An 18,014-nucleotide genomic window follows, 5' to 3' on the forward strand; every position below is an offset into this window, starting at 1 on the left:
CCTATTCGCAATGAATACGCTTCATACACGATGTTTAAGTCTCTTAAAAGAAATAGAAACGATGCTTTTTCTTTTAATAATTTTGGTGAGCCGAAAATAGTGTAGCAATTAATTCGACTGCGGATTTTATGCATTTATAATAAATATGACTACTAATTTTGTAAGTAGAATTCTAAGTAACGAAGACATCGGGAGAATTGCAGAATTTTCTTACATTCTCCTCAATTTATTGAAATCATCGAAAGTAGGAATACGTTTTTATCTCATTTTTGTTCCTTGTAATCGATTTGGACAATTTTTATTTTGCACGAAGATCCGCGATTTAGTAATAATATTCCGAAGTTCTTCTCTCTTTACGGTTTTCTATTTCACCTATCGGTTTTCGTATACAGCGGTGTTCCGTGAATCGTGGTACAACGAGGCGATTCTGCATGGGAAAATAAGTCGAATAAAAAAATCGAATTTGTTCGTACGGCGCTCCGTTTGTGGAAGAATCAAGTTTGAAAACTTGTCAGGTTCGCGTGCATTAGTATCCAGGAGAAGTAGAATCGGCGAGTCATGGTCAGACAAGTCAGCCGACTCCTATTCAATAGAGAATCTGTTGGATAAATCTTCGAACTCGATTTTCTCGAAAACGGGTTCTCAAGCGAGGAAATGTTATTATTTTTTGTCGACCGGTTTTTACGCAGAGAATCGCCAGTTTTGCAAATAAATTCGATAACTAAAAGAGACGAAATTACGGTATGTAATATACGTATAAATAATTACGGTAAATACTTCGTTAATATTTCCTCGGCTGATGATAATTAGTATACTGATGAAATTAAGGGGGGATATTCGGCTGAAAATCGAGTACTACAATTTTAAAAAATTTTGAAAAAATATATTTCTATGGTATTTTTTACGCAGAATCGAATTATGTACAAATTAATTTTCCAACTTTTATTTTTGAGTAAGAAAAAAAAGTCTTTCACACAAATTCCTTCGATGGAAAATTCTGTGTAAGAAATAATATAGACATATGTTTTTTAAAAATTTTATTTACAAAATTACTGGAATTTCATTTTCAGCCGAATGCCCCCCTCCCCCTTAATCGACAATCACAAACGAAGGCTTCTCTCGATCTCCGAATATCGAACATTTTTCAACTCTCCATTTGGCGTTGTTTCTCGTCCGCGGGAAACGCGTTCACTGCAGCAAAGTATCGCCATTTTTGGCGAAAGAATCTTTAATTTTTCGTGCTAACGTGTCCTGCGTCACTGCGTAGGCATTTATCGCGGCATTATGCATGCAACAAAGTTTAAGTATCCAGAGTCCATTCTCTATAAAAACAGCGCCCACTCGTTACCAATTTCGGAGCGAGTCCCGCGGATACGTTTGTTGAATTTGATTACTTTATAGAACCGTTCCGGATGAATGATGTCACGAACAAGAATAATTTATGTCGCTCGCCGTTATTAAAAATCCGATCACGTATCCGTTTACAATTCCAAACTAGACGAATGTTTCATACATAATAAACGATCTAGCGAGCACCACGGGTACGAGCCTCGATCTAAAGTCCAGAAATACGAAACGTTTGCGACCCACTTAGTTATCGTAATTACAGTACTCGTGCCTCTAAATGAAGAAATTAAGACACGTGTAATTATCGCGTTCGACCGACTACATTTAAGAAAACGTACGTGTAAGAACGTTAATTGGCTAACGGAAATACAGTAAGATTTCCCTAATTGACGCACAGATCGTGCACAAAAATGGACAATTTGAGAAGAGAAGATACGATTACTCGAGCCTTGCGACTCGTTTTTATAGTCACTACGATTGCAACAACTATAGAAATTATAAAAACTATAAAATAATCGTGTCTCCTGTTTCCAAATTAGTTATTTTTGTGCACAATCTGAGCGTCGATTAGGGAGAATTTGCTGCACCTAGAACTTCGGCTTCGATTCGCGGTACAGTAATGTCTCCCTAATTGACGCTTGGATTGTCCACAAAAATGGACAATTTTGGAAAAGGAGATACGATTGTTCGAGCCTTGTGGCTCGTTTTTATAGTTACCGATTGTCAACAACTATGAAAACTATAAAAACCATAAAATAATCGTGTCTCCTGTTCTCCCAAATTGTACATTTTTGTGCGTCAATTAGGGAGAATTTGCTGTACCTAGAACTTCGGATGCATAGTTTCGATTCGCAGTACAGTAAGGTCTCCCTAATTGATGCTCAGATTGTCCACAAAAATGGACAATTTTGGAAAAGGAGACACGATTGTTCGAGCCTTGTGGCTCGTTTTTTATCATTATCGATTGTCAACAACTATAAAAATTATAAAAAATATAAAATAATCGTGTCTCCTGTTTCCAAATTAGCCATTTTTGTGCATGATCTGAGCGTCGATTAGGGAGAATTTGCTGTACCTAGAACTTCGGATGCATAGCTTCGATTCGCAGTATGGTAATGTCTCCCTAATTGACGCTCAGATTGTCCACAAAAATGGACAATTTTGTCTCCTTAGACACGATTGTTCGAGCCTTGTGGCTCGTTTTTTATGGTTACCGATTGTCAACGACTATAGAAATTATAAAAACTATAAAATAATCGTGTCTCCTGTTTCCAAATTAGTCATTATTTTGCACAATCTGACCGTCGATTAGGGAGAATTTGCTGTACCGAATTTGCTGCTAGAACTTTGGATGCATAGCTTCGATTTGCAGTACAGTAATGTCTCCCTAATTGACGCTCAGATTGTCCACAAAAATGGACAATTTTGGAAAAGGAGATAAGATTGTTCGAGCCTTGTGGCTTGTTTTTATGGTTATCTGGTTATCGATTGTCAACGACTATAAAAACGAGTTGCAATGCTCGAATAATCGTGTCTCCTCTTCCTAAATTGTCCATTTTTGTGCAGAATCTGCGCGTCGGTAAGGGAGACATTACTGTAAAACCAACTCACCTTCATGTTCGATTTATTCTTCCTGGACAAAGACTTGAACCAGCCCTTTCGTTCAGCTTCTTGCCCCTGATTTTCCCTGGTGAGGGTGTGCGTCGAGTCGCAAAAGGTTTCCTCATCTCTGGTCAGTGTACCCGTGGATCTTGACAGCCTCGTCGGTCTTGGCGGGCTTGGACTGCCGCTGGGAGTGGATAGGCGTCTGCGTTGGCTGTACTCCTCCTGCAAACGCATGAAAACCGTCTTAACAGTGCTTTATCAGCGTATTTCGGGAAATCTAATTGCGATAGAAAACGCTATTGTGATTCTTATTAGACAACATAATAAAAACTCTCTAAAACTAATTTATGTGTATTACTTTGTAACGACGAAATACTGTATTTATTTAACGCTATTTCCACCGAAGGACACCTTTCAATAATTTTCAATAAAAATGATTTCCTATGTTGTACGTTTTCTATGCGATCGCTTCTTGACTTTTGCCATCGACGTCACAAAATTAATTCGGTAAATTGTATAATACGAAATATCGGTAAAAATAGCGTCGAATCTATCGTTATTTTCATTATAACGTGTTCTTAGTTTAAGAAAATTCGATCTTTTTCTATGGAAGAGGCTTTATAATTTCAGCAGTAAACAATTACAACGAAAAATGTGACACCGATCATAAGCTAGAACTTTGTTTATTTTTTTAATGAACAAAAGTATACGAAGTTAATTGTGCCTGAAAACAAATTGGTCAATTGGTCGCAGAGCAATTGGTCACCCCACAGTATAACCGACTCCGCTACTCCATCTCGGCGATATCTTCTATTTACCAACTCTATTTCAGTAGATCGTCTTGGATTCAAAGAATTTAGAAAATTGTAGAATTAATTGGGGAAAAATCGAGTGCACACATTACGAAAAAGAACTTCTGGAGCAACGCGACATGTACACGTTCTGTCATGAAGATTCGTGTAAAACCTGTTTCAAGCAGTGTGCCGAAAGTGCTTGGCGAGAACAGGTGGGCCTAGGGCCCGCGGCAACCTCGAAATCGGCGGTCACGAAAGCTCTAAGTAAACGGGTAATCGCTTTTCGACCGTTCCATTGGCCAACGAGTAGCTTTCTTCTGGGCGCAGATTAATTTCAGTGGAGATATCTCTTTGGTTTGACAGACTATAATCGGAAAGGGGGCCGATGGTCACGTGAACGACGCGAGTCGGTTCGAGTATTGGTAGCTGGAGGGGTCGCCGCGGCGGCTCCTTTCTTCCCTTCCAATTATTCCTTTGCCCAAAGTCGCGACCAGGGGAATTAGATAGAGATAATGATGGTTCCACCGACCTGCCGCGGAGGACGGGAGGGGGGGTTTGTAAGGGGCACCGGGGGCCGATCATCGCGTGTTCATTCCGCTAGCCGAGATCGGCGAGCAAGCGCGTCGGGACTGGGCCGCATAAAACTCGGAGAAAACGCGGGACGCGGGCAGACGCGTGTCCGTTTCATTCCCGACGACGTCTACGTCGTCATTATTATTATCATGTTTTGCATCAGCACCATCATCAACGCTGCCACCTCCGTCATTTACCCTTGGTCTTTCGCATGCATAACGCGCCGGGAACACCGAGGGCTCCGGGCGTTTTATCGCAACTCTGCCTGTTTATTCATCGATACTCTACAAAAGAGCCGGTACGGCCGCGGACTATCTAGCGTGCTCTATCCGTGTTCCTTTAAGAAAATGTTAGTCCCGGTGGAGGAGCATGATTCCCGCCGGGGAAAACACGGCTCGGGATATGCCTCGCTGGTCCTGGCATCTTCTCCTTCAGCCTCGTTAAATTCTGTCCGATTCTCCGCGGAATCGCGCAAGGACCGCGTCGTTCCGATTACCTTGATCGCGATACCACGATGACAAGTGTTTTCCAATGTCCGCTAGACCTTACGCTGTTCCTTTGTAACTACGATCCTTGCTTATGGTGTTAAACACGACGCGTCGGCTCGTTCGGCGAGCTCGTTCGACCCACTCGGACGCGCAAACTTTTCGAAGCCGGGTTTACCGTACTTGCTGCGGTATTAATCGCTTGTCGCACTTTCACGAGTCTTTGGCTCGTCGTGCAGATTTTTCGTAATAATACGATAAGTACGAATTGTTTAATCGCCGTTAATATTTAAGCCCTTGCGCTACGATTTCTTTCACAGCTGCGTCGACTAGCATCTTTCTTCTAGCATCTTAGATGGTTCTGAAAAAACAGGATCGAAAAGCGCCGAAGAGCGCAATAGCGCTCCTTCGATTATGTGTCGAAAAGCGTCGAAGAGCGCAATAGTGCTCTTTCGATTATGTGTCGAAAAAAGCCGTAAGACATAAAATAAAACGTTACGAATGAAAATATATATACTATTAATTTAGAATAGGTAACAACAAAATGCCAATTGGATTACTGGCAGCGATGCGACGCGCGACGTATACATGCGTCTGAAAGACTGAGCACGTTTCGACAAATTTCGGGTGGCCTGTAAGTCGTCTGTTTCGGCCAAATGCCCTGGCTTTTCTCGACACAAAATCTGAAGAGCGCAAAAGTGGCTCGTGGTACGCAAACGGTTAATAATTTCACAGAACGAGGCAATGTTTCTTCTGTGCCTTCGTTCGCGTTCATTCGTGGATCGTGATAAACTAGACTACGAATTTGTACGAAAAATAGAAATTGACTTCATTGATTGCAACATGCAAAAGCTACATAGACACTTATTCCTTTTTTTAAACAGTTTAAGGAGTCGCACTTAATACAGCGGTATCTAGAAATTCTTTAAATGTTTTCACTAATTGTAATCTGTTATAGTCGTTTACCTTATAAATACATGAAATCTGCAGTCTAGTTATAACAGAAGAACGAAATTTTGTTTCGACTTGCACGAAATGAATGACATTCATTTTTAATAGATTATATGTAATGTCTTCAGGACGAATCTGACTCGTCGTTACAACTCGCAATAAATATAAATTTTCTTGTTCTTCTAAGAAACGATTACAATCGTGGAGGTAACAGTGCAACACTAGTTAAAGTTAAACGCAATTATTGTAATTATTGACGTCCGATTATGTTGATAAACAACGTTTCCTGAAGCGTTTTAGAACTAACTATAAAGAAGGATAATCAATTTAGTAGAATATAGGAACGAAATAATAAGATATTTCAGAGCGAGTTTACCCAGCAGGCAACAGATGTTGCTGACACCAAATCGGGACACCTAAATTCAAGTACAATTACGAAGTAGTTTGGACAGTTGGGAGAGAATCCCGGCGACAGCCTTCTCTCGATGCATAGTGGGTGGTTTGCGGAAGTCTTGACGGATTGGTTAGCCTGCCGTGACTTCGAACGCCGAGGCAGGTTTTAGCAAAACGAGCAGAAAATTGACCGTACGTCTTCAAATTCGACTATTTCTGAACACGAGGCTGCGTGGAAATAAATTTCGCTGCAGGCTCCTCGTTCGCTTTAGCGCCTAGAACCGCTGGCCTTAATTCATAGCGGCCGCGGCCCGTCTAGAATCATAACTCAGCGGTTCCTTGGGTGGGTTTCTATGAAAAGTCCGAAAGACACGGGGGATCCGGCCCGTCCACCTGCACTCGTTATATATTCCATCGCGAAGGAGTCGCCGCGGTGTTCCCGTCGCGGACGGCGCGAAGGACCGCGAGCTACGATCGGTGCACGAGCGAGCGCGGTGCATCGGTGCATGCGTTACCATCGCGGCGGACCTTTCGATACGCAATATAATAACATATCGCGCGGTACGCGACCGTGGCTCGTACCCACCGCATAAACTCTTAAATGACTCACAATGAATAGCCCATATCGCGGAATCATCTGCATAGTACAAGCGCAGCGCGCTTCCCTCGTACCCTCCATATATACGAGCAACAATATCCCGTATGCTTTCCATAACGAGTCGGGGAACGTACCTGACGACGACGAGGACGACGAGGACGGCGAGGATGAGGACGAAGAGAAAAGGGATTGCGGAGACGAAGATGAGGACGACGAAGACGAGGACAACAAGGACGAGGATGAGGATGATGACGATGAGGATGGCAAAGATGAGGATGACGAGAACGAGGACAACGAGGACGAGGACGACGAGGGCGAGGACAAGGATGAGGATGACGAGGACGAGGACAACGAGGACGAGGATGAGGATGACGACGATGAGGATGGCAAAGATGAGGATAACGAGAACGAGGACAACGAGGACGAGGACGACGAGGGCGAGGACAAGGATGAGGATGACGAGGACGAGGACAACGAGGACGAGGATGAGGATGACGACGATGAGGATGGCAAAGATGAGGATAACGAGAACGAGGACAAGGACAACGAGGACCAGGACGACGAGGGCGAGGACAAGGATGAGGATAACGACGATGAGGATGACAAGGATGAGGATGACAAGGATGAGGATGACGAGGACGAGAACAACGAGGACGAGGACGACGAGGACGAGAACTAAAACGAAGGCGAAGGTGAAGCGAAGGCGAACACAAAGACGAAGACGGAGACAAAGACGAAAGCGAGACGAAGGAAAAGACGAAGACGGAGGCGAAGCGAAGGCAAAGACGAAGACGCGGACGAAGACGAAGAAAGAGATTTCGTAGCCCGAAGGCATTGTGACCCACGCACGGCCCTGTTAACTCTTACAGCACACACCGGTACCCCGATCTTCCTCTTCGCCTCCTTTTTTCCCCCTGCCGGTTCATTCTTCTTTTCCCTCGTCTGCATGTCGGCCTCTTCTGCGCTCCGGCTTCATTGGGGAACGCGTTATATGCGGCTACTCCCTTGCAGGGACTCGCGTGGGTCGTCGAGATTGGGCTAGGTCGGTTATGCTCCTAACCGTAACCCGCCGCGCGCCGCTCGCCGAGCTGTTCGCCGTCTGCTTCGCCATCGGGCGCGTGCACACACGTGCTCCACGCACCGGCGACAGTACGTGCTGGCTCCCACCCTCTCGTTGCTACACCATGTTCGAAGCGTTGTTGGTCAACACGTTTCCAAGCAGACCAGTTTAACATATTTGTCGAATCACCTTCTTTTTCACCGTCTTGCACGCAAATTATATCTTTTAGAGTGCCAGCGCGATGCCGTATGGAGTCCCGAATATTGTACCGTATTTTGGAGAATAGATTGTTATATTTAGGCTATGCCATAAATAATTTTTCTCGCTAAATATTTTTACTCTTAAATCGAGTCGGATGAAAGAGGACTGTCTATTCTCCAAATTATGGTTCAATATTAGCGACTCCATATAGCATCATACCCTGGAAATCTAAAGGTTATGTTCTTCTCCCGGAGTTGAACGAATAAATAAATAAATGAATAAAATATCACATACTGTTTAAGACAATTACGAAAGGAAGAGGAAAGATACGTCGAGCTATGGGTTCATTGGACAAAAATTACTATTCATTGTTTTAAGTTTAAAATCAAAATTGTGAAGACTCCTTTATAGGAAATGATTAGAGGAATCTCCTAATTACTTAAATTAAGAGATATATATTTATCTGTCTACTATCTACTATATACTTGTATAGTCTGGTCATTCCCATAAAGATATACAAATTAATCAGTTTTTCGGTAGTTTTAAGATTTATGTGTATTATTTTTTATTATTTATATTATTATCATTATTTTTTTTATCTCCACTTGTTTATTTTGAACACTTTTATATAATATTCTCGGTAGGAACTCTTTGCTGGTACAAAATTATTTGTTCGTAAAATACAATCACAGCGACTGCATGGTACAGCATGAAGCGATTCAAAGTTGATTCAAGAAATAATTACAGATGATTGATCACGCAATCTAAAATTTCTGCGGTAAGAGGCAAATCCTACGCATTGGCCTAAATGTGACGGAAATACGAGTACTTTAGCGAAGGTCCGGAGATTTACAACTCGCTTTAAATCGAGCGAACAACCCAGCGAGCCGGGACTCCATGACTCAAGTCAATTTTCAATGAACAGCAGACTTTTCGTTATTATACGAGGAAAATTACAGCCCTAACGATACGAGGATTAAGATTACCGTCTTCATTTGTAATTTATTTCTCACTCTGAAAATGTTTGGTTTTAGATCATCCCACTCTACATATAAAATCCCTGGAACCCCTTTTGTTTTTCTCAGTTACGAGTAAATTGCTGTTTGATATCGGTGTGAACGTCCTGTATGCAGATTCGAGCTTGTATCGTAATAGGCGCGCGCGCGCGAGCGAGCGCCGGCACTCGCCCTGTTCATCCTCGACGCATAACTCTGCAACATTAAACCGTCCGCCGTAGGTCAACGTAGATTACGCATAAATTCAGGGGAGAGACGATTTACGACGTCAACCGACACCCCTTTTAACCTCGCGGATTTTCTCTTCCTTTGTCTAACAAAGTTTTTTCGCGGGAAAGAAGAACCCATTAACGCCGAATGTCATAACTAGACTGCCGGTCCTTAAAAGCATCATAAAACACTGGGACCGTACGAAATTTTATGCTTTGTCGCTCGACGTATCGTTCGCCGAATTCATTGATTCTCTCACTTACAATTCTGTTTGACAGTTTTGAACGAAATTAAGTTCTACTTTCTTGCACTTATCTTAGAAACAATTTCTCTTTTTGAAAGAAGAAGATAATATTAACCCTTTACGTACAAGGATTTTTTAAAGTATCAAAAATTATTCCCTCGGGAAACTAGATTCCGCATCGAAGACCTAACCCACTGCATGCGAAGCTATTTTTTAACCCGGCGGTACACGTGTGAACTTCTGAAACAAAAGCACCGGCACCGTTAACCAATTGCTGTGCCTTTGGGTTGTTTCCGGGCACAATTAACTTTCTACTCATCGAATTTCTAATTTAACACGTTGGCTGCCGCGCGAATTTTACGTGACTTGCCCATGGCGTCAACATGAATTTTTCGTTATGCGATTTACAGCAGATTAGTTTAGTTGTATAAACTTGTTTTATGCATTTTTCGTGGCGGGGGTCACCGGTGACCCCCAAGGTGCCGCAGACCATTTTTGCGATTATATTTCAATCTCCGAGTTTAGGATGAAGTTTTATTTAGTAAAATGTTCTAATGATGAAGATTGCACTTCACCAAGCAATTACGTACAGAAAAAACGTCGTCATGAACTTAAAAGGGAACCGGGAGGTATGCGAAATATAAGGCGATTTTGCGAATTGTGTTATGAAAAAAATGCAAAACAGCTAGGAAGAATGAGAGCAAAGAATTGCACTAAGAAAGTGACGACATATTGTGCTGACTGTTCTGGTTCACCTTTTCTGTGCCTACCGTGTTTCAATGTGTTTCATCGTTATGCGCACAAATAACATGTATATTTCCTTGTATTAATAAAATTATTTTTGCATGTTCTGTACAGCATTCATTTCTTCAAAGCATTACAGAAACAATGGTATTATTTAGAAATTTATAAGTATCGATGTTTACCCTAATTATGTATTTTAACTATTTGTCGCGTCGCCGGTCACCGGTGACCCCCACAGCAGCCAACGTGTTAATCTAATTTAATCTAATTTAACTTTATATATATATGTTACCGTGAATGACCGAAATTGGAGAATGTCGACTTTCACCGGTGAATGTCAACAGATGCCAAATACGTCGGTGAAAGATCGAATATTTCATTACATTGTTGTACATTCGGACCCTCTCCGGTGTGTGTCGACAATCACAGATATGCTCTGGTGGAGGTCAAAAACCTGTCATTGCAAAAGGAAGTGTTCCACAAATAAATGCAGTTGTAAAAGCAAGGGTCTCTTGTGCAATTCAAAGTGTCATAATAGTTTAAGTTGTTGCAATAAATAAGATTTGAATCACATAACTAAGTAATTTTTTTATTACTATTATTTTCTTTTCTCATGTAGAATGTACCGTGTATTTTAAATTCTTGGTCATTCCTTTCAGAAAGAGAGGCGAAAAAGTTACGTCATCCTTGTGGCGTTTTATAGCGACTGAATTACGGAGAAGAAAATATAAATCTCCAACATGTTTAACATTCACCATTAGTGCATGGCGAATGTCAACATTTACCGGTGTAAGTCAGAAATAAGGGTATTTAGCAAATATTTCGGACATACACCAAGCGACTATGTGAATGTTGACATTCACCGGTGAAAGTCGATATTCTCCAGATTTCGGTGTTTCACTGTAACACATATATATATTACATATAATATTAAATTTTCTTATTTCTTCATTCTGTTTATTATTATATATAATATATGTACATAAAGATAAATTAGATTAAATTAGATTAAATTAGAAATTTTCTTGTTCTTCCATTCTGCTGATTTTCTAATAAGAAAAATTTCAATAAATTTTATTTCGATGAACATAAAGTTAAAATTATGCCTGAAAACAAACCGAAGCCACAGCAATCGGTCACCCGACGGTAATTCAAACCGTCGTAAAAAAAAAGCTTCTGGAATATTGTTTTACATGGGCGTATTAAAATCTCTTATTAACGACTAGCAGCGGAACTGTGCGGCGAAGATGGAGGCAGGATAGGATTCGATCGGCAACGAGCGTAAACTCCGCGATCGGCACGAATCGTTCGCCATTAGTTTCGGAAAAGTTGGTCGATTGGTTTCCGCGACAGCCATTACTGGATTCCGGACGCTCGTCGTTTTCGTTTCTGCTCAGCAATTATGCAAAACCACGAAGGAAAGTGGTCAAACGTTCGCGGGCAAGTTTGCAACGCATGCCCGAGGTATTAATACGGTAAGATCGACATTAACATCTACAAGATTCTCATCATCGATAACGCGCAACTATGTGGTGCTCGAATCACCGCGTAAATTCTCCCAATTAAGCCGGGTTCCCACCCTCTCTCCGGCCGGGGAGTAAAACCCGAGGCTCGCGTCTTAACGAAGTTGATCGGAGCACATCGTCGGCTGAGCGATGAACATTTTTTCTATCGCCCCCCTCTCTCCTTTTTCCGATTTTCCGTTTTGCTTCTGTTGGTTTCGGTGCGACGTAAATCGGCGACCGTCCCGCCGCCGCCGTCGCCGTCGCCGCTGCCGCGCCGAGCCGAGCGGAACCGAGCCGAGCGGAACAGAGAGCCGAGCGGCGGCGCGGCGCGGCGCGCAAAAAACTGTTCATCTTAAATGGAATGTACGCAGATTGAAACTAACTCTTCGTCGGATCCCGCGGTCTTGCAATTTCTTTTGGAATCGGTGCTGGCGAGAGAGCCTCTCGGGGATTGCGGCGTGGTATCGTAAAACCGAGTCAACTTCTCGGGGAGTTTAAAGGAATTGAAAGCGAGGGGAGCGAGAAGGGGCGAGAGAGCAGGGGTCGCCTTGGACGAAGAGAGAGAGAGAGGACGGGTAGACGAGCAGGGAGCTATCCCGAGAAGATACGGGCGGAAAGAACGGACGAGAAATAGGACGTACACCGTATAATGCCGGCGCGATAAAAAGTATAATGAGAGGGGATCCAGCCGCTGCTGTAAGTACAAAGGAATATTACAGTAAGATCTGTAAAGTGCAAAGCCGCAAAATAAACGAAAGCACGCGTAATGGCGTATCGGGCCCCTGTCCCACAGCCTCGGTCCCGGCTTCGCCTGCGCATGCGTGTAACTGCGTAATCGTTGGTTAAACAGACCTGCGGGATGATCGTGCTACACCGGGCCCGGCCAACGGAGGAAAGTGAAAGAAACCGGGGGAAAAAGCTGCGAGACGCGACACAAAGAACGGCTCGATCCACGGATATCGGTGGCAAACCGGAGGATGCGGTCGAGTCCGTCTCTGTCCGACCAGAACAAGCCATTGGCTCCTTTATGTTTGATCGTGATATTAAGGAATCTTCTTTTTGTCCTTCTTATCTTGAATGATTGGCTTAGAAAGGAAGATTGCGGGACCGCGAGCTCGGGACCGAACCCTGGCAATTGATATTTCTGTTCATTTATTTCGATTTTGTCCCACGATTTCTTTCGCCGTTACCGCGCGACAAGGACTTCTTTGTCGTTATTGGTTTCTCTTGGAAGAGAAAGGATGTTTATCGGTATGCCGGTATTCGTTCTAACAGGTCGGTAATGACGGCCGGGCCGTGGATTTCTATGCAAAATAAAAATTGCTGCCTCGGTTGAAAAGGACAGACACCGCGTAAAAGAACTGTTGAACTTATTTCAAACTTATTTAATAGAATTTTCAATTGTTGCGTCGAAGCAAGAGAAATCTAAACAATCTCTTTTCACGTTATAATCCCGAACGGAATTATTGGATAACGTTACCGGGCAACTTTTTTGATATTGAAACCTTGCATGAGATTCGCTAATACGTTATTATATATTATATATTATTATATTATTATATTATTATATATTATATTATTATATTATTATATTATATTATTATATTATTATATTATATTATTATATTATTATATTATATATTACTTACAAAAGAGCACAAAATAGTGGACGTACAAAGCAAGGATTGATTACATATCTAAATACATATAAAATTAAGGATGATTCACGATAGAAATAGCGCCGCGAGACAATTTATTCCGAAGTTATACTGTAAATTATAGACTTCTGGAAATTATAAAATGATTGTCGTTAAATTAATGCGTCGATAAGCTGAAGCTGGTACTTCGGTATATTCAGGCTTCTTCTATTCCATCAACAGTTGCACTTACCGACTTCTGTAATAAATTCACGAAATCTGCAGCCCAATGACAAGAAACGATTTTTCACGAAGCAGACACGTGTCGATAACAGCGTCGACGTAATCTTCAGTGGCATTATATCCATTTGCCAGGTATCGGAAGGGTAATACTAATGGATAGTGCGTAGATCAAGATATGCAGTAAATTCTCTTCAGTCGTCGCTCAACGTGTAAACGGAGATGGCCAATTTGGAAAGAGGGGACACGATTATTCGAGTCTCGCGGCTCGTTTTTATAGTCGCCGATTGTCACAACTATAGCGAGGCTATAATAATCGTGTCCCCTCTTTCCAAATTGGCCATTTTTGTTTTACACGTTGAGCGACGATTGAAGAGAATTGAGCCGTTTATTTTGAAAGTGGCATAAGTCACTTTTTCAAAAAAATCGAGTTAATGGTAACACTAATTACAACTGAACGGTATCTTTTCATTAAAAAAAAAAAGTAACTTATGCCACTTTCAAAATAAACGGCTCAATTTATAGTTGTTGACAATCGGCGACTATAAAAACGAGCCGCGAATAATCGTGTCTCCTCTCCCTAAATTCTCCATTTCTGTTTACACGTTGAGCAACGATTTTCGAGAATTCACTGAAATTAGATTTTGGAAAAATCCCTCGATAGAGACAACGCGACGATGAGCGTAAAAGAGAGAGCTTCGGCCAGATAGCGGCCGCGATCGCGACATTGTGCATCGTTGCAGCTCGAACGTGGCGGCACGAGGTTTCTAGGAGGCTGGCGAAGAATAGAGTGAGAAAGCGGCGCCGCGCCGGTCCGCGTCGGTAGAAAACCGGATGCACACTTTTGCGCCTGTGCTGCACGGACCAGCGACCACCGCCGCTGCCATTAATAATCGAAGGTCCACGCGGATGGGTGGGTGGTTGGTCGGTCGGTCGGTCGGTCGGCCGGTGGTGCGGTTTACTTTCTTTGGAGCAACAATATTTAGAATCCAGCGTGATACACTTGCCCGGCTGTCAATAGGGGTACGGCACACCATGGGAAAGTCCGACTCCTCGCCGGAGATCATTTCAAGACTATTCGAGCGAATCGGCTGGAACGCCTACGGATGGGTTGGCACCCTGCCCAGCCCTGTCCGTGCATGTTCCCTTCTAGCAGGCTGCACGTACACGCGTTCGCGGAGCGTTCGCGCGCCGGACAAGCGTGTTTCTGTGGCCGTGCTTGTACTTGTATCTCCATCGGCGCTTATAATTGATGAAATGACACCGGGGTTGGAAACCACGGCCGGCGACTATCGGAGCTACGCGATCGAAAACCGCCTCGAGAAATTGCTGCGCGCCGCGGCCCATGAAACCGGGGGGTGGCGAACGAAAAAAAAACGTCGACGTGTCCCGACTGTTACGTTATGGAAAAAAGTGTACCCGAAATTGGTAAACGAAACTCGAACTACTTAATAGTGACTCGCACTAATATTCGGACACGATATTGTTAGAAGAATTATTGCCCCTTTTTCAACCGACAAAATATTAATATTACGATAACATGATTAAAAAGATTTTCATTTTATATATAATTATAATGTAATTCATTCGCTGTCCGAGTACTTTTGCGACGTTAAATTTTCTCACGATCTTGTTTATCGCTTATTATACAAAAGAACATGTGCGATAAATAAACAATATTTATGTTTCTACTTACTTTAAGAAGTGCTTTATTATATGAGAAAACAATCGATTCGATAATACCATCATAAACAATAAAAAGGAGCAATAATTCTTCTAACAATATCGTGTCCGAATATTAACACTATGCCGTCCGGTGGCACCACGCTGGTGCCATGCAAAAACTATCTGTTGTATGCCGGTGGTACCACTTTGGTGCCGTTTGAAAAGACTGAAATAAGATTTGAACTATATTTCTTGGGTGTTAAAAGGCAGCAAACTAACTATAGCATTGTGCTTGTTTAACTAAGAATTAAGTACGAAAATTCTTGGATGACATATCTTAACCCTTTGCACTCGATTGGTGACTCTGAGGCACCACTGAAATTATTATATCACGTTCCAAGATAATTTTTATATTAACAAAGTTTAGGTTTAAAAAGTTGTTAAAAGTTGTACGAGTTGTATGAGTTACCACGAGACTCAATTTCACACGCATAAAATGCATTTTGTCATATAAAATGGAAATACTATAAGTCAGAAAAATTATTTTTGATTTACAGTTGAAACGGCTTCGAGTGCAAAGGGTTAATTTTAGGAATTTATATTACCGCCATCTTCGAAATTTTTAAAAAAATCTAAAATCTCCAAGCTATTATGCCGGCGTCGAACAAAAGAATCATATCAAAGATCTGCGGACGGCATAGTGTTAATGCGAGTCATTTGTATTTAGTCATCGAAATAGATTTATAGGCTTGCGGACAAGAAATTCGCAAAGGTACGATCGCGATGGAAAATCCAAGAATTGTCTTTGCACAAATCTGATGCGCTTCCGGCGAACATTTTCTCGCGAATACCTCGTGACGTTCGAATAGTATTCTTCGTGTCCTCAATATTCCGAAGATCATTGACTTGTTTGCATGTCGTACTCGGAAACCCATGTTTCATCACCAGTTATGATGCGTATCATGAACGTAGAGTCACGAGCCTGGTTGCCAGGTTCGGTGCGAGATTCCAGATTGGTAGAGTGGGGGCTGGTAGTATGGAGGGGGGCGTCCCTCGCTGCCTCGCCTCGCGTGGCGGAGTCGGAGACACTCGGAGAGGCAAAGGGTGTCCCTATTGTACCGCATTTCTTAGGGTAGTTTGGTAGAAACGGACAAAAGGCGAGCAAGACACCATTTCTTTTAAAGTAACGAATGTCGTTCGTACGAGTTGTAATATCGTTTAGTTAACACTTCGAAGTGTAAGGAACAATAAAAATTTGCCAGAAAAACTGGTTACGAAGCTATTAAATCTTGGCTTCGTTTACATTTTTGTTCGGTCGAATGATTTGAAATGTAATGGCCATTTCTATGGTATTGCGTTCAATTTTTCTACTTTGAAACATTTTTCTTGATTGCAAATGGTACTTTCGCGATGAAATAAAGAGTAAATAATATTAATATTATTTTCGTGACCCCGTATAAACATATGTACAGCTTTAAATGTACTAATTTATAAAGACAAATTGTTACGACAGACTTTCATTTGCAATAAGAAGAGAACACGCGTGTACGCGCTCTTGTTGAATGAAAAGCACAGTAATGTCTCTCTAATTGACGCTCAGATTGTACACAAGAATGGACAATTTGGGAAGAAGCGATACGATTATCCGAGCCTTGTGGTTCGTTTTTATAGTCTCGAATTGTCAACAACTGTTAGAACGAGCTGCAGGGTTCGAATAATCGTATCTCCTCTTCCCAAATTGTCCATTTTTCTACACAATCTCAGCGACAATTAGGGAGATATTACTGTATATACAATAGCGACACCCTCTAGCTAGCCGAGTGATTCCGAGTGGCTCCGACCACTTCGCACGAGGCGAGGCAGTGAGCCCCCACTCTACTATTCTGGAATTTCGCATAAAAACCTGGCAACCTAAGTCACGAGAAATTGGTATAAGAAATATCGTTAGAAATGTAAAATTTAAAATAAATTCCACTGCAATTATCGCAGAAACACATTTGCGATCGACTGACATATTTTTATATGACGACCATGAGGAAGCAAAGTCCGTTGTTGAACCGGACTGTCCTCGCGTTCGGATAATCGTTACGATATTTTACGAAGAAGAACTTTCGTTTTCGTTAGATAAACAATGCCTTTTATGGACGATAAGAGCAAAGCTATTCCGCTCGGCCGAAGAACTTCAAGAAAGAACCGACGCAAAGTTTCGCTGTCAGGGAATTCTATGCAGTAATACGGTCCCCGAGCAATAATACTGTCTTGTCACGAATTTGTACAACACCGTGTGCATACGATACAGGAACAAACGCTGACCACAAGCGGCGCAATTGTTAGACTCCAAGTTCCCTCGTCACCGTGCGTCGTTAAGTATCTCAAAATATAAAAATCCACGAGCCCCGATCGAGTTGAGCCTGGCCAGAAAAGCGATCCATTGTGAACCGTCACGCAGCATGATTTTCACAATGACAAGCTACATCCTAATCCACAATCGATACAATGGGTGTACACACAGGATGTCTCGAGGTAAATGCAACTTTAGCAGAAACGTGATTAGTGCAACCTGCGGCAAACTTGTTGCGTTTCGATATTCTTTCCTTTCGCATTCTTTCCGATTTTTTACGGATGCTGCGCCGCGTTGTTTAAACGTCGTCTACGTTGTCGATTCATTCTTTATGTCCTTTCTAATAAATCTCTGGAGAAAGTCCCTAAAGAAAGTCGAATAACTAGACTATGGATTTTATATTGG

At 42.2% G+C, this 18,014-nt stretch overlaps 2 protein-coding genes across 3 annotated transcripts in view; one reads left to right on the forward strand and one right to left on the reverse strand.

Annotated features, from left to right (window-relative positions):
- Positions 1-18,014, reverse strand: part of blo (bloated) — a 241,798-nt gene that overhangs the window by 7,025 nt on the left and 216,759 nt on the right. For both annotated transcript variants that reach the window (XM_033466910.2, XM_033466909.2), the window contains exon 4: positions 2,959-3,174. In XM_033466910.2, coding sequence (XP_033322801.2) covers positions 2,959-3,174 — 216 coding nt within the window. The remainder of the gene's footprint in view (positions 1-2,958; positions 3,175-18,014) is intronic.
- Positions 6,760-7,425, forward strand: LOC143259339 (uncharacterized). Its single transcript, XM_076520997.1, has one exon. It carries the CDS (start codon positions 6,760-6,762, stop codon positions 7,423-7,425), a length of 666 nt encoding a protein of 221 aa, XP_076377112.1.

This window comes from Megalopta genalis, chromosome 4 (genome assembly GCF_051020955.1).
Source record: "Megalopta genalis isolate 19385.01 chromosome 4, iyMegGena1_principal, whole genome shotgun sequence".
In the NCBI taxonomy this organism is placed as follows: Eukaryota; Metazoa; Arthropoda; class Insecta; order Hymenoptera; family Halictidae; genus Megalopta; species Megalopta genalis.

Coding starts and splice junctions, on each gene's coding strand:
- LOC143259339 (XM_076520997.1), top strand. CDS start 6,760: ATGAATAGCCCATATCGCGGAATCATCTGCATAGTACAAGCGCAGCGC.